General features: G+C 46.9%; 1 protein-coding gene across 1 annotated transcript; it reads right to left on the bottom strand.

The window, feature by feature from the left end:
- Positions 1 to 5,365: 5,365 nt before the first annotated feature.
- On the bottom strand, positions 5,366 to 18,847 carry LOC142813874 (uncharacterized). The gene is made up of 5 exons (XM_075891831.1): positions 18,778 to 18,847; positions 17,090 to 17,154; positions 15,750 to 15,917; positions 14,117 to 14,215; positions 5,366 to 5,511 (listed from the first exon to the last, which is right to left on the bottom strand). The coding sequence occupies exons 1-5, from the start codon at positions 18,782 to 18,784 to the stop codon at positions 5,431 to 5,433; spliced, it is 420 nt and encodes a 139-aa protein (XP_075747946.1). The 5' UTR covers positions 18,785 to 18,847; the 3' UTR covers positions 5,366 to 5,430.
- Between the last annotated feature and the right edge of the window lie 707 nt (positions 18,848 to 19,554).

The following is a 19,554-nucleotide window of genomic DNA, read 5'->3' as shown; positions in this document are numbered from 1 at the left end:
AAGAAAGACTCGACATCGGTAGCGTCGACCCGATGAATGCAAAGAATAAATGCCAGGGTCCCAGCTGGAATGGAACCCAAGCATTCTGCGTGGCAATGAAGCATTTTACCACAGAGCTACGCCAGGTCTCGGAACTACTTTTCAAATGGACGCTAATCTTTGTGAAACGTCAATAGTAGTTGCAGTGCTGCCTACCCAATTGTATAAACATTACATATGTACTCTTTCGATACAGCCGTCACGTCGGGTTAGCGTCAATTGTGGTTAGTTGTCATGCGCTGAAGTTGATTTGTGTAGCAGTGTTCAGGGCCACTATCTTCGCGAGCATCAGTGCTTCACATCAGCTTCTGGCGTGGCTAATACGCATGTTCTAGTTGTTATCGTTGCCCAAGTGCAAACAACTGGTTATATAAACATCTGCAACTATTCAACATATGTCTGTGCGTGCAAAATTTGTACATATATTTAGTGTCATTTCATGACCTGCCACTCAATAAAAAGAATTGCAACACGGTCACCTTTCTTCCACATGCTTCGCATAACGTCGATTCCCAGGTACGTAGGATCTGCCGAATTTTTTTCTTCTTCCGCTGCTACGCTAGCACTGCATTTAAGGGACGTCCTAACTCAGACGTGCTTTAGGACTACTATCCGCGGCCGGCTTCTACATAGATGAGGCAGAACGTCCATGAGTACTGTCGCTTCACAATGGCGTTGGTTTCGCAAAACCATCATTGTTTTTTCGCTGCAAACCTGAAGGCCTCGGGCTGAACCTCGGGTTCAACCTCGACCGTGGCTGTCACATTTCGATGGAGGCGAAATGGTAGGGGTCCGAATACTGTGTGATATCAGTGCACGTTCAAGAACAACAGATGGTCGAAACTTCCTAGTCTTTCACACGGCGTCTCTCATAATCATATCGTGATTTAGGAACGTAAAACCCCAGCTATTATTATTATAATACAATTTAACCCACTTATAACGAAAATTTCATCGTTATACCTGATAGTTGTAAACGAGTTACACGAAAAAAAAAGTAAAATAGGGGTATGACAAGCTGTTGTGAATGAATGAATGAATAAATTTTACTTGAAGTTCGGCCGTTTCCTTCGGGCGATGAGTGGGGAAGAGAGAGTTAACCTCGGTCCCTTCCGACCCTCCGTCAATGATGATGATGCTGCCTCAGTAGGTGCTTCGAAGTCATTGGACCAGGCTATCATGAGAAAACTCCCAGACGGCTACCTTACCACGAGCATTGGCGTCGCTCATATAGCATCCATCCATACCAAATATAGCTGTGCCATTCTAGCAACCTCTAGAAGCTCTGCGGCCGCCTGGACGTAGCTACGCGTTATCCACTTACTCTTGCCTCACCAATAATCGCGGCCGGCCAAAGAGAAGACACGACGCACGTTGCGTTTGCCTCTGGTCGGGAAGGGGTGTTCAATTATTTCAACATGCCCGGAGTAGGCAACCTTAGCGCAAGTTCGGCGACCATTAAGTCATGCTCTTCGGGCTATCACATCGCTTTCTCTGGTTCTGCTTTCACCGTGAACTAGAACAGCTACAAGAAGGATCTATAATCTCAATGGTTTCTTTATTCATTACTGATGGGCGTTAGTCACCGGGATGTAGATGTATGACTGAGCTTCAGCGGGGATGCATCATTGCTGAAAGATGCTGTGTCTGTCAGTCATCACTGGACATTAGACAAGCGCTCTCACATCAACGTCCAATAAACTACGTCTGTAAGGACAAGTTTTTCTTTGGTGTTTTACATATTCCGATGACGGAAGAACCAATCATGTTTTTTTTTTTTTAGCGAGAGCTGCATTGGTCGCATTCTCGCAGTTTCTAAAACGCGCATTTTATATTTCACAGTTTAGCCTCGCACTGCTCCTGGTCGGTGGGGTGGTGTTGCTCTCTGAGAGAAGTAGTGCAGTAATGCGCCATGACCGTGGTCACCGCGATTAACTCCAGCAACGCGTCGTTGCTACGCGTCCATCTCTTTCCACGAGAAAAATCGCGACCAAGCTAAAGTCGACATACAGTTTCCTAATATATACTAGATGGAACTTCGGCGCTAGTGTCTGGGAGCTGCAACGCACAGCGCTTCAGCGAGCATGGGAATGATGGGTGGTACACACATTTGTCTAATATTCGTACTTCTGGCCTGCTTTTGGCTCCGTGTGTGTTCGTGTGGCTTGGAGCTGTTTTCTTACGAAACAGATATTAACAAACGTTCAGCGGTTGCACTTCACCATTTCATTCTTTTAGACTTACCTTTTTCAAATCGGGTCACAAAGTTCAAAAGGGTTCGTTGTTTCCTTCAAAACAAAAACCGTTTAACGAAGCCGCAAGTACGATTCGCAGCCCGCAAGTACGAAGACTATATAGGCAAATGTGTGTACTACCCATCATTCTAATGATCGCTGAACGATCGCAGCGCCAGAGTCCACTCTATAGGTAAATTTAGGAAACTTTATGACAGGCGAGACACGAGACGCGTTGAGTTTTTTTTTTTTTTAACATGCCGCACAATGGCGACCTCAGCCTAGGTTCTGCGTCCAATCGGCGACGCTCTTCTGGTTGTCACACCACTTTCTCTCGATATGCATCCACCGTTAACTACTACAGCTATCGCAAGGGGTTGTAATACGGAGATATTCTGTATGTCAGGGACCTGAATTTTATGTATTGGAACAGGGTAACACCGTGCCATTCAATTCTACGATGTCATTCATTCGATTTCTACAGCAAACGCGTTGTTGCGCGTTGATTCCCTATTTTTGACACGCAAAAGAGCCCTAAAAGTGTGAATTCCCTATACGAATGCTCAGACTTTAGCGAGTACATCATGTCCGTTTCACGTTAAGCACAATAGAGACCGATTCTGCAATGGTATAACGGTGCATAAAGTCAAAAAAGACGGGTCTATACTCCAAAAATATGCAGGGATCATTAATTACAACGACTGTTGACAGTGGATTACACAGGATTACGGAGGAACGACTGATCACAGTGGACTACACAACTACCCTACGCGAAAGCTACGGGTGGACATTAAAGAACCCCAAGAGGTCGAATTTCCGCAAAATTCTGCTACGGCGTCTCTCGTAATTATATGGTGGCTTTAGGACGTCAAACCCCAAATAAAAAAATTAATTACATGAAAACAACATGTAAAGGGGTAGACCTAGCCACCAGACTTTATGGCAGTCAGGCAACATTGACTCCCGTGTCTGGCCCCAGACCTCTGAAACACTAAACGAAACCCTGTCTGATATCACAGACAAAACATTGTCTAAACATCTTCACCATGTGAGGTAGAGTGGTCTTACTAACAAAACTTGTGGCGAAAAAAAAAAAGCTCTCGGCGTGACGACGTGACGACAGTCCTGTCGTCACTTTGTCGGCTCTGTTTTTTTATTCATTTTATAAGTTTCGTATTTCTACGCACAAGCTCATTCTTACATCCTTTTGTGATTTTTCTTGCCACAGGATACCAAAACAAATTTTAACTCTCCTTTTTTTTGAAGTACCTCCAATAAGCTTGTCAATGGGCTGCTAAAAGAGTGTCATGCAAGAATAGCGCTATTTTGACGAGTGGCAATCGTTATTGTAGCGTGCTACAAAATACTCCCTGTCTCGCTGCGCCTGTAGTATACAGACTTCTCAAAAAACATTGTACCAAGACATGTTCACAAAATAATGCGATTTGGCAGGAAAACTCCGCAAGCAAGAAATTGCAAAAGAAAATGGCGTGCTTGCATTATCCACCGTGTGAACGTTGTGGAAACCCACCTCTGCTTGCTATGGCCATCTACACAATTCGTTTTTCGACAACAGCATTGCCCGAACCGCTCTGCGTCACCGATGACACAGGTTTATGAGTACCGAAACAATACACCATTTTAGTGCAGTTTGTTAGCGCACACTATTTGCGCTAAAATATATCTTACTGGTCGTTTTGCCGCATCCCTCAGTTTTGTTAATACGCGTCCCAAAAGTACGCTGTTATTATGAGAGACGCCGTAGTGGAGGGCTGCGGAAATTTCGACCACTTGGGGTCATTTAACGCGCACCTAAATCTGCGAACACGGGCCTGAAACACTTTCGCCTCCGTCGAAAATCAGCCATTTCAAACTATCCTAGAGTATACCTGCTTCAAGTACAGTTGCACAGTGCCCGCTAGCTTGGCTACTGGATGAAAAAGAGAAACATGCGCTTTTTCATCTAGCGGCCGTGCCAACACACCAAGATTCTTCCTTCTGCGAATCATTGATTGATTTGTGGGGTTTAACGTCCCAAAACCACCATATGATTATGAGAGACGCCATAGTGGAGGGCTCCGGAAATTTTGACCACCTGGGGTTCTTTAACGTGAACCCAAATCTGAGTACACGGGCCTACAACATTTCCGCCTCCATCGGAAATGCAGCCGCCACAGCCGGGATTTGATCCCGCGACCTGCGGGTCAGCAGCCGAGTACCTTAGACACTAGACCACCGTGGCGGGGCACCTTCTGCGAATCAGGGGTGCTATTCAGAACATTGTCGAATTCGGCCATGTTGTCAGATTCCGCCATTGATGCTAATTGGCCAAGTGAGCTGCTACGCCCTCTGTGATTGGCATAAAATGTCGCTATTACAATACGGCAGAATTTGACAGTGTCCATAATAGTACCCCCGTGGAGGCCCCACCACGCGTCCGTACATCGACACGCCAAGCTACGCAGCTGCTCTTTTTGTTGAAACTTTTGTAGCTGATGATGATTATATCTGCGCGCTTTGTAAATGAATGGTGCATTTAAAACAGCTGCTCGTTGCGCACTTTACATGCATTGCCGCCTGGCGTGATTCTGCTCCGCAGTATTCCATGCGTTGAGGAGATGCCGAATCAAAAATACTTCCCCCCGAACCGGTTTCAAGCAATGACGTGGCCCTGTTGTCGGAACATTCGCTTGCGACGCAGTAGGCAGGGTTATTTTCACTCAATCGAACATTTTTTTGTTATTTATTTGCATCCTTATAAATTTCTCTCACACGGGACAGCCCACAAGGACTACCCTGAGCAATGACACCGATACCGGAGTTCCTGCGAAGTGAGCTGTTCAACGCTGTCGCGTTACAATAGCTTTTTCCCCAAGTAGAAAGAGAGAGAGAGAGATAAAGATTCAAGGAAAGGCAGGGAGGTTAACCAGACGCACATCCGGTTTGCTACCCTGCACTGGAGAAGGGATAAAGGGGAGAAAAGAGGTTTCCCCAAGTAGACTTTTGTGGAACAGTATATAGGCCCACAAGAGTTTCGCCACCAGGCTGTGTTCGTTATCGCGAGTATAAACATTCGTCAATGGAGGATGAGAAATTTCGTTTTTGCGGCGGCCCTCTTTCTCCGAGAGCGTGCAAAGACCTGGTTTATTGGCCAGTACTACGACTCCTTGATGTACTGCCGGTACACAATGTAGCCGCTGTGAGCCGCGTGGATGGATCCGCACAGGACGGCCACTATCTGCGAGCAGTGAAGAGATGACGAAAACGTTTCAGGTGTGACACGAATGGCCATGCAGCACAAAAATGACACGAGAGTGAAACGCATGCTTTTTTTGTTCAACAGCAGATTCGCGTTATAGAAGCTGTTCTTCGAAAAAGAGAGAGAGAGAGAGAGATTTGATTTCAAGCAGGCAACCTCGTAAGTGACATGAAGAATATGGAACGTATAGCGCTTTTCCAGCGGTGTGGCATGTCTATAGCCCTCGTAGGGTTCCCCTTCATGAAGGGGGGAGGGAGTGAAAGTTTCTCGTGGCACCCCCCTCTACTAAGTCAATGTACGGGGCACAATTTTTTGTGCCCCCCCCCCCCATGTGACTAGGGGTGTAGGGCTCCCCCCTATAGCTATACGCACGCCTATGGTAGCATGTCTCCCCATCCCAGTTATCTTTCTCTCCTTTATCCTTCACCTCTCCATCTTACAATCCCATTACCTCATCCCCCGTGCCGTGTTGTGGAGGTGACCTCCGATGTTAGAGACAGTTACAACGCCGCGCTTATTTCTTCACTTCTTCTTTTTGAAAGCACTGCTTTGCTGCCGTATCAGGTTAAAAAAAAAAGAACTGCTTAGGGAAGCAATTCAGCAGGCGTAATCCCACAAGACTGCGTACACCTAGAAAGGTCGTCTTAACGTACCTGTCACCAAAATGTGATTATCACGTTAGTGACCATTGCGCTACAAATAACATTTTAAAAATTGTCACGTCCACTTTCGATAACTGCACAAAAGTGTGTAAAAAAAGAATCTAGCTGAAGGATTAAAGCTAATCGCGATGCACGTCACAAACGCATTGTCAGGATTAAGAGCCTCCAGCGCAATAAGCGAAACATGAGGCATCACTGACTAATCTATATTTAAAGGAGGCTCCCCATAATTTTGCGACGACCAATTCTCCTCGGTCGACTTTGCCACAGTAGTGGATGTTCCAGATTGCTGGACTTCTGAAATCGGCAGCGTTCAGTCATCGCAAACCGCTAAAAAGCGTGGTCGCATTTAGGGAGTGGGCCATGCCTGCCATCAAACCTGCGTGTGTCCGTACTCTATCGAGAGTAACTCCAGGCCGCCGTCATCTGACCAAAACATTCATCATCATCATCATCATCATCATCATCATCATCATCAGCCTGACTACGTCCACTGCAGGACAAAGGCCTCTCCCATGTTCCGCCAGTTAACCCGGTCCTGTGCTTGCGGCTGCCAATTTATACCCGCAAACTTCTTAATCTCATCTGCCCACCTAACCTTCTGTCTCCCCCTAACCCGCTTCCCTTCTCTGGGATCCCAGTCAGTTACCCTTAATGACCAGCGGTTATCCTGTCTACGCGCTACATGCCCTGCCCATGTCCATTTCTTCTTCTTGATTTCAGCTATGATATCCTTAACCCCCGTTTGTTCCCTAATCCAATCTGCTCTCTTCTTGTCTCTTAAGGTTACACCTACCATTTTTCTTTCCATTGCTCGCTGCGTCGTCCTCAATTTAAGCTGAACCCTCTTTGTAAGTCTCCAGGTTTCTGCTCCGTAGCTAAGTACCGGCAAGATACAGCTGTTATATACCTTCCTCTTGAGGGATAGTGGCAATCTACCTGTCATAATTTGAGAGTGCTTGCCGAATGTGCTCCACCCCATTCTTATTCTTCTAGTTACTTCAATCTCGTGGTTCGGCTCTGCGGTTATTACCTGCCCTAAGTAGACATAGTCTTTCACAACTTCAAGTGCACTATTACCTATCTCGAAGCGCTGCTCCTTGCCGAGGTTGTTGTACATTACTTTCGTTTTCTGCAGATTAATTTTAAGACCCACCTTTCTGCTCTCCTTGTCTAACTCCGTAATCATGAGTTGCAATTCGTCCCCCGAGTTACTCAGCAATGCAATGTCATCGGCGAAGCGCAGGTTACTAAGGTATTCTCCATTGACTCTTATCCCTAACTGTTCCCATTCTAGGCTTCTGAAAACCTCCTGTAAGCACGCGGTATATAGCATTGGGGAAATTGTGTCCCCCTGCCTTACACCCTTCTTGATTGGTATTCTGTTGCTTTCTTTATGAAGCACTATGGTAGCAGTTGATCCCCTGTAGATTTCTTCCAGAATGTTTATATATACTTCATCTACGCCCTGATTCCGCAGTGTTTGCATGACGGCTGATATTTCTACTGAATCAAACGCCTTCTCGTAATCTATGAAGGCTATGTATAGGGGTTGGTTGTACTCTGAGCATTTCTCTATTACCTGATTGATAGTATGTGTCACAAACGACTCCAATTTTCGGAGCATCCGCGGGCCCCATCTTCCAAGGAAGGGCGTTTTTGTGTTGGGAGACGACATCCGGCGACTATAACGACCCAGCGTGGCGCCGGCTCGTCTTCCCTGCCCCTGACCGGAAGGGGAACCGGCGGTCTCAACAGGGAGAATTACTCCCAGATGAGACGGGAACACGTGTACGCCCCTGAAGAGGTTTGGACTGAATCGGAATAGGCAGTTGACGTACAGACAGCAACAAGTGCGGTCGTCGGTGTCGCGAGTCTCGCGTAGGCGGCGAGCGCGGAGTGACCCGCGCAACGTATTGAGACGGCTGCAATTCCGGGCACCCTCGTCGTCTACCAAGCCGGCGAGACCTTCAGCGGCACCCGTCAACTCCCCTACGTGCACCAAGGGCTGGTTTGGTCCGTATGGAACTTTTTATTGTGACTTTTTTGTTAAACCGTAAACTTGTTTTAACCAGCCTTTTTTTTAAATATTTGTAGTGTGCGCTGCGTCGCACGTTTAAATTCTAAAGCGCCACCATGATCATTCTGTAATTAATTTCTAGTGTCTCTCTCCTTTGATTTCCATCTTGTTGTTATTTTATTAATGTTCCGCATATTTGTCTTTAGTCTGTATCTTTTGTAGTGTTCTTTTAGCATATTTTGTTATATAGCTGTTCTTTCCTTTGCGTATCAGTGTTACTCCTCTCTGTTATTTTTCTTAACTCCTGCCTTTGCCAGTGTTCCAATTAAATGCTTGTTTATGTGTAATCGAACTCCGTGTCTGCTCTATGAGTGCGTCGGTCAGGCCCACACATCACCACACGTGCAACCCCGCACGGGTCGACCAACCCGCAAATAAATTCAAAATGTGCCACTTCGAGGCCTTTCAGGCGTCGCAGGCCGAAGCGTAAAGTGGAAGCCTGCGAGTCTGCCGCACGTCGATGTTGGATCGGCGGGGCCTCACCCGAAGTGTGTGACATTATCTGGCGTCCGCGACAGGACTGGCCGACCGCGTGGTGATGTCTGGGAGACTGACGTAACTCTGAGCGTCCAGTATGTAGACGTCCTTTTATTGTTATGTTGGTGATCAACTGTTTGTAACAATGGACGGCACGCAGTTTGACAGGCTTATTGAACAGGGCAAAGCCTTTGGCTTGGTAGGCAAGGAGTTATATAATTTCGTTGAAAAAGAACGAAATAGGCTTAAAGAGGAGCGCAATGCCGAACGCATTAGGTACAGGCAACATCTGGAATATTCGATGGAACAGGAGCGAGAAAATTCAAGACTTAGAATTCAGAGAGAAAAAGAGCGCTTGGGACTGTGTGCCACACAATCGGGTCCCAGCTTAGCCGCTGGAACGCCCAGTAGCGTGACCTACCGTGGCCTAAACAAGCAGTCTTACCAGGATCATGTTCAGCTACTGCGCCAGAAAATGGAAGATAGACGGCGCATGTTTGAGACCTGGGATGCACGGCACAAAAGGAGCAAAGAGCCCGTAGGTGCCAAACCGCCGAGAGCCGGGCAAAAATTTTGTACTGTTCAGGCGGACATCAGGTTCGCGAGTGAACCTAAAAAGTTAGCTGCTGAAAGTCCCGTTGTGGCCACAAAGGCCACTGAAGGCCACAGTGATGGCGACGAGGCGCTGTGCCTGGAGAGTCTTGTTAATACAGAAATGTCATCTGTAATGGACTTGGCACAGCCGCCCTGTTTGTGCGTCGCCATAGCAGCTAAATGTAAAGTTCGCAGTACCTCCGGCCCAGTAGGTGAGGAGCCCTGTACAGAGAGCGGGGCACAGTCGGGTGCTGACGCGCACTGCGAGCTGGGCAATGTTGGGGCAAGTAGTTCTTCCAGGTGCGAGCGGCGCAGCCCCGAGGAAGATGCTTGCATTGCTCAGCCGTCAGTCAAGCTTCCCGCAAGTCAGGGTGTCCACAAGTTAACGGAAAATCCCGACTGTATAGGCATTATAGCCGAAGAGACAAGCGAGACAAGTTCTGCTCTGCAAATGTTGCAAGCGGACTTCTCGAAAGTGAGCACTGAGCAACGTGCAAAAAGGAAAAGACGCCGCAAAAGCAAGAACAAGAGAGAAGCGAAGGGTGTAAATCCACCCATGAAATCGAGAATTGCCAAACGGCAATCAACGCAACGAAAGCTTCGATTGCGTTTGGTGGCATTCGCCAGTAGAGTGGGTTGCCATGCTCGAAACCACCCGACAGGTAGAGGGGGGAGGCAGGCATTTGTTCGTGGAGCTCGGAAGAGCCGACCCCCTTCGCTCCATTGTCCTGCTCGAAGCGCGGGGCGCCTTGCGAGGCAGCGCCTTTCGGCCGAGCGACACCACATGGTTCGGAGACCCGTTTCCGTAGAACGCGGTGTCGATGAAGGCATGCCTCCGAGGTGTAGACTAAAGGGAAACAGGTGCCCGTGTAGCGGCCGTACACGCTTTTGTCTGCCCCGGTTGCTTCGAATGGCTCCCCCAAGAGCGCGACCACCTCGAGCGCGGTTAAAGGTTACGCACATCAAAGTGAAAACGTGGCCTTAAAGAAAAAGGACATTTTTTAAAACAATGTTCCTTTCTGTCTTTTCATTTTGAAACATTTGATAAACGTTTGGAGCAATCGCTTGGCTTTTTTTTTATTTGATTTTCTTGTGTCGTCTGTGTGTTTGTGGACGATGTTCTGTCGTTTCAACCTATTACCCGTTCAGCTTGGAAAGCTTTGTTTTAGGGACGTTGTTATTTTATTTAGTTGGACTTTTAATTTAAGGTACTGCTTAGTCGTACAATTGAAGTAAATCACGGTACGCATGAGTGCACAAACATGGCGCTATGTTATTCAAGACTTTTCTTTCTATTATTATTTTGAAAGGAAGCGCTTTAGTGTGGAGCATGTCCAAGAACTGTGCACAAATGATCATGGCGATTTCTTTCTTATTCATCTTTTTCGAAAGCTGCGTGTCAATAAGTGACTTTTTAATACCGCTTAAAGCGTGTATTGTTTTTAATATGTGGCATCAAAGGATGCTTACGTGCCTTAGCTTGGAAATGTGCAGTATTTTTGTCATTGTCTTTTCATGTGTGGGCATGACGTTGTGCGCGAGTTCCGACTTTCATCGTATAGTGACCGTGAAAGTGTGGTGTGTCGGGTGTTCTCTGCGGTGTCGTCCACATCAGCGAAATGGTGCGCGCGAAAAAGAAAACGCATTGGTGGACAACCGGAACACGGCAGGCTCTCGAACATTGAGCGTTTGTGATTTTCTTGAACATTACGAAGTAATATTCTTAAGAAGGGGGCTATGTCACAAACGACTCCAATTTTCGGAGCATCCGCGGGCCCCATCTTCCAAGGAAGGGCGTTTTTGTGTTGGGAGACGACATCCGGCGACTATAACGACCCAGCGTGGCGCCGGCTCGTCTTCCCTGCCCCTGACCGGAAGGGGAACCGGCGGTCTCAACAGGGAGAATTACTCCCAGATGAGACGGGAACACGTGTACGCCCCTGAAGAGGTTTGGACTGAATCGGAATAGGCAGTTGACGTACAGACAGCAACAAGTGCGGTCGTCGGTGTCGCGAGTCTCGCGTAGGCGGCGAGCGCGGAGTGACCCGCGCAACGTATTGAGACGGCTGCAATTCCGGGCACCCTCGTCGTCTACCAAGCCGGCGAGACCTTCAGCGGCACCCGTCAACTCCCCTACGTGCACCAAGGGCTGGTTTGGTCCGTATGGAACTTTTTATTGTGACTTTTTTGTTAAACCGTAAACTTGTTTTAACCAGCCTTTTTTTTAAATATTTGTAGTGTGCGCTGCGTCGCACGTTTAAATTCTAAAGCGCCACCATGATCATTCTGTAATTAATTTCTAGTGTCTCTCTCCTTTGATTTCCATCTTGTTGTTATTTTATTAATGTTCCGCATATTTGTCTTTAGTCTGTATCTTTTGTAGTGTTCTTTTAGCATATTTTGTTATATAGCTGTTCTTTCCTTTGCGTATCAGTGTTACTCCTCTCTGTTATTTTTCTTAACTCCTGCCTTTGCCAGTGTTCCAATTAAATGCTTGTTTATGTGTAATCGAACTCCGTGTCTGCTCTATGAGTGCGTCGGTCAGGCCCACACATCACCACACGTGCAACCCCGCACGGGTCGACCAACCCGCAAATAAATTCAAAATGTGCCACTTCGAGGCCTTTCAGGCGTCGCAGGCCGAAGCGTAAAGTGGAAGCCTGCGAGTCTGCCGCACGTCGATGTTGGATCGGCGGGGCCTCACCCGAAGTGTGTGACAGTATGAATGTGGTCAATTGTTGAGTAGCCTGTTCGAAATCCTGCTTGTTCCTTTGGTTGATTGAATTCTAATGTTTTCTTTACTCTGTTAGCAATTACCTTTGTAAATAGCTTATATACTACAGAGAGCAAGCTGATCGGCCTGTAATTCTTCAAGTCCTTGTCATCTCCTTTCTTATGTATTAAGATGATGTTAGCGTTCTTCCAAGACTCTGGTACCCTTCCCGTCAGGAGACACCTCGTAAACAGGGTGGCTAGTTTTTCTAACACAATCTGTCCTCCATCTTTCAGCAGATCTGATGTTACCTGATCCTCACCAGCAGCCTTGCCCCTTTGCATGCTCTCCAAAGCTTTTCTGACTTCTTCTATCATTACTGGTGGGGTGTAATCTGGGTTACCGCTAGTTCTTATAGTATTAAGGTCGTGGTTGTCTCGGCTACTGTACAGATCTCTGTAAAACTCCTCCGCTATTTTAACTATCCTATCCATATTGGTAGTTATTTTGCCTTCTTTGTCCCTTAGTGCATACATCCGACTTTTGCCTATCCCAAGTTTCCTCTTCAATGCTTTGACACTTCCTCCGTTTTTCAGAGCGTGTTCAATTCTCTCCATGTTATACCTTCTTACATCGCATACTTTACGTCTATTAATCAACTTCGAAAGCTCTGCCAGTTCTATTTTGTCTGTTGTACCTGACACTTTCATGATTTGACGCTTCTTAATTAGGTTCTTCGTTTCCTGGGAAAGCTTGCCAGTGTCCTGTCTAACTACCCTGCCTCCAACTTCCACTGCACACTCCGTAATGATACTCGTCAGATTATCATTCATTGTATCTACGCTAAGGTTTGTTTCCTCACTAAGAGCCGAGTACCTGTTCTGCAGCGACACTCTGAATTCCTGTACTTTCCCTCTCAGTGCTAGCTGATTTATTGGCTTCTTGCGTATCAGTTTCTGCCGTTCCTTCTTCAAGTCCAGGCGAATTCGAGACCGCACCATTCTATGGTCACTGCATCGTACCTTGCCAATCACTTCCACATCTTGCACGATTCCAGGGTGTGCACTCATTATAAAGTCTATTTCGTTCTTATTTTCGCCATTAGGGCTCCTCCATGTCCACTTGCGGTTTTCTCGTTTCCGGTAGAAGGTATTCAAAATCCGTAAATTATTGCGTTCTGCGAATTCTACTAGTAGCTCTCCTCTGGCGTTTCTGCTACCGACGCCATAATCTCCTACTGCCTGGTCTCCAGCCTGCTTCTTCCCTACCTTTGCATTAAAGTCGCCCATCACTATAGTATACTGTGTTTTTACCTTACTCATTGCCGATTCCACGTCTTCATAGAAGCTTTCAACTGAAGCGTCATCATGGCTGGATGTAGGCGCGTAAGCCTGTACTACCTTCATCTTGTATCTTTTATTCAGTTTAATTACGATACCTACCACCCTTTCATTAATGGTATAGTATTCCTCTATGTTGCCAGCTATGTTTCTGTGAATTAGGAACCCCACTGCCAGTTCTCTTCTGTCTGCCAAGCCCCTGTAGCAAAGGACGTGCCCATTCTGTAGCACCGTATAGGCCTCATCTGTCCTCCTAACCTCACTGAGCCCTGTTATATCCCATTTAACTCCCTCTATTACCAAAACATTAACTTCACTCATATCGTCACACCACCTCCAAAATTTGAACGAAAGCGAATGATTTGTGGCCTAAATATCGCTTTTTTGACAATGCCAAGGGGTGACGTGGATCATTAGGGTGCCAGTGATCTGCACCGCGCTACTTCGCGGTTGTCACCATATAGTTTTCCAGCGTCACTATATATATTATGAGAGCCAGGGTGGCCTGTGCTAATGACGTCATATGTGACGTTCCTGTTCAGGTCACGTGAAACTCCCTCATGTGGCAGAGACCGGCAGTTTCGTTGCTGCGCGCATTAGGGTATGGAGCGCGCTTGCGCTCTCGAAATAGAGCGAATCGAGATAACACCGGTACCAACAGTAACTGAATTCACGGCAGATTAAAATGCCAGGTACTCAACTGGCTCATCTCACCCACCGCCTGCATGGTCGCTCCACCACCACCCTGTTTGTCGGCTATGATCTTCACGCCGCATATGATGAGCGCCAGCATGGCCGTCCACTCGAACAGGTGGTACTGCGAAAAGGACGCCGACTCAGATGCGAGACTGCAATAAAATGCCTGTCCTGATCTGTAACGTTTTCGCCTCTTTCTTTCGCGACATGCATGTGCCGGATTGGAGCAAACGTACAAGATAGACCGTCCTTAACGCTGTCGGACTTCAGGAACTCTGATAGCATAGAATGTAATTGGCTTTAACAAAGACATCAGTGGCAGTTTGTGAACATATTTGACCAGAACTAGTTTTATAGTGATGATTGCTATTGACATTCTTTTGGAAATGGGCTGCAAGCGAATGATAATACATGTAGCCTGAACTGCGTAATCATGTGGCGTGAAACTCGAAAAGAAAAAAAAAACTAGGAGGCATACAGATAAAGTAGAGGAAGACCTGTCCGACTCCCAGTCGTTCTTTCCGACCGTTAGGCTGCAATATCCTTCAGTAGGCACCAACTCTCACAAAAAAAAAAGTTATTGTGTAGCTTGAAGTGTTTCGCATCGTGCGTGGCGTTTTGTTCAGCTTTGTTGTTAACTGCTTTGCATCGGAGGTTTAGTGTCTGTAAAGTCTCTGTACTTATTCATACTTGTCTCTTTTATGTCACCTATATTCTAAACACGTATCGCCTAACGAAGGTTGATTATTCCAAACAAATTAGCTCCTGCTTTGCAAGACGCGACAGGTTGCATCATTGCTCCAAGCTACCCTTTCCAGTAAGAATTTGTTGAAACTCGCAGTAGCCAAGCACGTACAAGGTGTCGCACTGCTAAGCTCGAGGGCACTGGTTCGATTCGTGGCTCGCGCAGTGGCGGATCCAGAAAAGGGGGAGGGGTTATCACTCCCCCTCCCCCTAAAGCCTGTGTCAGCACCCTTACCACTCCCTTCAGTGCCTGTCGTCCACCTCCCATTAGCGATTGGGGGAAATGAGCGGGAGAAATTACCAGTAATTATGGTGCAAGGGTGTTCCTGTGATGATAGTAACTACTACAACACTCTAAAAAAAGAACGAGTAAAAAGGGTGTCTTTTTATCCCACAACAATAATCGTCAGCTATATTGCGTTCCATCCTTGAGCTATCGCCCCGCGCCCGGTACATTCCGGTCACGATCGACATGCCCATTATCAAGGTTACATTGCATTCTCGATTGGAAAGTGGCCAGCGCCGAGTTTTCAAGAAAGGAAGCGCACGCAAGCCTTATGACGATTATTGTTGTGGGACAAAAAGACACCCTTTTTACTCGATATTTTTTTAGAGTGTAGTAACAAAAGAGTCATAACCTCCTCCCGCCCTCTACGAATATATTTCAAGTGACCACCCGCCCCCCTTAAAATCAGCGGCTGCATCCGTCCCTAGGCCGTCGGCGGCCACATCTCGCAGGGTACTAATTGCAAAGAACACACGTGTGCTTGGATATACGAGCATGCTAAAGAACGCCGTGTTATCTGTGCTAACCCGGAGCCCCTCCGAATGACGGTGTGGCTCGCCATAGCCTGACTGTGGCACATAAGAGCAGCAACCTGCTGTTTTGATAATTTTGTGGGAATTCTCACGTAGAATATGTACGGCAGCGTGCCGGCGGTAGGGTTTGAGAGCACAGAGGAGACCATGAAGAGTAGCCCGTTGACGCCGTATCCCATGCACATGTTCATCAGGCACTTCTGCGAGTCTGTCTCCAGGGTTCCCATGTACAGGAACAGGAACAGCAGCATGTCACCCGCCTGCAAAATCCACAAGCTGTCAATGATTCGCCTGGCATGGCCTGCAAGCGAACAAGCCAGTAATGTTGAACAGCCTGAAGGACACTTTCAGATATTGTTACCTTGCTATCTTAAATGTAGACAGCATTCCTTCACCGACGAGCAGGGGCGTAGCCAGAAGTTTTTGTATGGAGGTTGGAGCCCCTTTTATGTACGTTTGTGTGTTAGTTTTGTATGTGTCCTCGTATACCCCCACACAAAATGGGGAAAAAAATTAGTTAGGAGGGGGGGGGGATTTGACCCTTCTGAAATTGATTGGGCGCGATTTGAGCGGCACGTGATGTCACCTTCTGCCACTCAACACACGCACACATTCGAGACTTTAGTCCAGCCAGCGCCTCTGAAGGGATAAGACACTTCTGCCATGTTTATTGACAGAACGCTAAGCCATTCCAACATGGCGAACAAATCGGTCACGAGCAAACCGTCCAGATTCGACTGCACGTGCACTTGACCTCTTTGTCGCCGTATTCCATGCGCTGCTCGAGCACGATTTCCAACAGCCTCCTCTATAAAATATAGAAGGCGCTGCCCCCAGCGCAGTATGTACCCGGGATAAACATAAATAATAATGCCCAAATCATCCCCCCTGCCAAGATTTGAACTTCGGGCCTCTCCACCACAGCGCATCTCATTGGACGTATTATAAAGCCCTTTAAAGTGTATACCGCGTACAAGCAATTGCATTTCGATACTGACTGAGCCTACCACAATGTTAGTGGTTTCCTCGGGAATTCCCTCTATCCAATGAAGAGAACAAAAACTTAGAGGCAGCTAGCCATAACGTTTGATGTTTATGGGGTCAGGTGGCGACATTAGCCCATCGGCATTCGTATGTACTGTCGTATTCCTTAGTGCACAAGGAGTCGTTGGCGTTGTTACGTGTTTGACGCCGTCGAGCCAACCACTCCTCTTCTGGTTCACCGTACTATGACACACCCGCGGTTGCTTTGTGCCCGCGGGAACGACTAATGATGGCAACAGGCACACGCTCTCGTTTATATGGGGAAGCGACGAGGATGGACGAGGGGCGCGACACCTAGTAACACTTACTTAAAGCGAAACGTTTGGAATATGTCATCAAGGGCTCTTCGTCACATCGCTGAGTTGCAGAATACAAACATGAAACGTACCGTTTCTGTTATGTTGAAGAATCCATGCCAGCTGTCGAAGTAAGTCTTGATCGCGTCTCCAACCGCTGAAAACGAAAGCGTCCGAATTAAAGGTATGAATAAATAGAACGACTTCCGTGAGACACTCAAGAAAAGGTGCACTAAACTTCATTTAATTATGTGCACTCCGCTTATAGTAAACTTACGCGTAATGGAGGATTATAAAGCGTGTTATGCGGGTCTCACATGTATTGTAAATTAAAAAAGAAGTATGAAATTCAAATAGACCTAAATAATCCACTTATTGTCACAAGAACTTTTGGAAAAGAAGTTAGCGACCTGAAACGTCAAGCTCAGCGTGGCGACCTTTTGTGAAGTTCGTTGCGTTTTTTTACAGGGATGAGACCTCGCTGGGCTTATTGGCGCTGATCTTGAGTGCTTCCTTGTTCTACGCGTGTTTCGTTTTGTCAAAACCGAATATCACCTGTGTACGAAAGTATTCTGTTTTTATTTACCACAGTTTTTTTTTTTTCGCGAATAATATGGTGTTGAGGCATAAATGCCTAGACAGTAGAAAGCTGCAGTTCCGTGCAAATGCGTAACGTACAGTGGAGCTACAACACATTTCCGTCGCTACTGTCGTCAACAGTTCGGCTTATAGGCGACGTATTGGTCTTTAAAAGGGACGAAGCCAAAATAAACGCACCGCCAATCAATAGGCGATTTTGTGCAGCCTACAAGAGGGCGCACGCCGTTTATTCGAATGCCGACAGCAGTGTCGCACACTAACACTAGGTGTCGTCACGGGCTACTACTTGAATTGGAAACACATAGTCGAGTGGCACCGCAACTCTCACGTGCCGACAGAGAGTATACACGGGTTTCAGCAAAGGAGTTCGTCTGCGCTGGATTGATTCTGTGGCTTCTCGACTTCTCTCGTGGGGCCACGTTTGCACGCCCGGTCTCTTAGAATGGATTGAGTTGCGTTGCGCGTTTGTTCTGCCACCTGGTGTGGGCCGCTAAAACACTGAGCAGCTCTTACGAGTCACCGACGGAATTTCCTTCAAGTTGCGCGACATAAGGAGTGCCACTGCCGTGCCTCGCTTTACACCAAAGCGTAGCTCTGAGATGTCGCCAGCGCAACACTAACCTTGCTACGGCTATCAATGTCACACCTTAGGGACAAATTTAGTCTGATAGAGTCAAGCTATTAGCCTTTATTTGATCGGGATTTTTAGTGGGATAAAGTGCACGAAAATGCACAGCCCTCCCGTTTCACATTATTTTTTTTTGTACGGGGTGGCGCACATCATAATATTTACACGCACGTCAAATAACCCCATGTGACCTAAATTTCCGGAGACCACCACTATACAGCTCACCTTATGATCACGTCGTGGTTTCGCGGCGTAAACGTTCAACAGTTATATTTACATATAGCCATGATTATTAAGAACCGGCCATCCATATGGTCACCGGGATCTACACGAATCGCATACAAATGATTTCAGCATGCACATCATAATTGAAATGCTACAGGTCATTTTACCAGCATCATACTGGCCACCCCTAGTTAACGAAAAAGCAAATGAAGTTAGGGTTAGTTAGTATGATCATTCGTTAAACTCCTCTGCCTGTCTAGCCGCTTGAAAACATATGGCGGGCGTATGCATTGAGGGAGCGAAGGTATTGTAAATGTGTCTGCTTACAGGACATTGCAGCAAGATGTCAGCAAAGAACAGAAGCTGGAACAGCTAACTCGGCCGTGAACTGCCTGATATACGGTGTTGTTTACTGAACATGTGGTTCATACCCACTATAAGGGATCTCAAGAAATAGGCTTTACTGAAGCATGATCACCCCCCACCCGAAAAAAAAGAAAAGCATAGTTCAACTCCCCTTCCATACATTAAAATGTGGCAGTTTTGTTTTGCATGTGTATGTTTATACTCACACATTCAAACGCGCATTCGAACTGACATAATATATGGTCGAACCTCTCCACCACGCTGAAAACGATTTCTGTCTACGCTACTGTAGGCGCTGTTATTGAGGTTTACAGCACTTCTGTTTCTTGTGACGTTTTTTAGACATTGCGCGTACATCGAAGCCAGGGGAAATGCGGTTCGATTTGGTGAACATGATAGCATGGTAACATAATGCGAGAGCCTGTACAGTGCCTCCTAGTGTTTGGCAGCTACAGCATCGTTTAATGTGGGTGCACCCACGTTGATGCTTGGTGCGGGTGTAGGCGTGGAACGCGGCGTTACAGCTAGGCGAAGCAGGCGCACGTCACAAAGCTATTTTTGGTATGGATGGTCACTATCAACGACACCAAGGCATAGGCTAAGGGTCCACCTTAAGGTTTTACAAAAGTTGAAGGAAGGAAAATAGGGGAAAAAGAACGGCAGGGAGGTTAACCAGCCTATAGGCAGCCGGTTTGCTACCCTGCGCATGGGAGAGGGAGAAGTTCAGCAAAAGTTGAA

This window comes from Rhipicephalus microplus, chromosome 4 (assembly GCF_043290135.1).
Source record: "Rhipicephalus microplus isolate Deutch F79 chromosome 4, USDA_Rmic, whole genome shotgun sequence".
In the NCBI taxonomy this organism is placed as follows: Eukaryota; Metazoa; Arthropoda; class Arachnida; order Ixodida; family Ixodidae; genus Rhipicephalus; species Rhipicephalus microplus.
The sequence above is the reverse complement of the archived record's forward strand: the minus strand, read 5'-3'. Positions and strand labels throughout refer to the sequence as shown.

Bases quoted from the DNA above. Each gene is read 5' to 3' on its own strand.
- LOC142813874 (XM_075891831.1), bottom strand. The intron at 14,216-15,749 runs GTGAGAATTCCC...TCCTTTTCGCAG, and splicing joins CGCTGCCGTACATATTCTAC to TACCACCTGTTCGAGTGGAC. The intron at 5,512-14,116 runs GTGGGTGAGATG...CACTGCTCGCAG, and splicing joins GTGGAGCGACCATGCAGGCG to ATAGTGGCCGTCCTGTGCGG.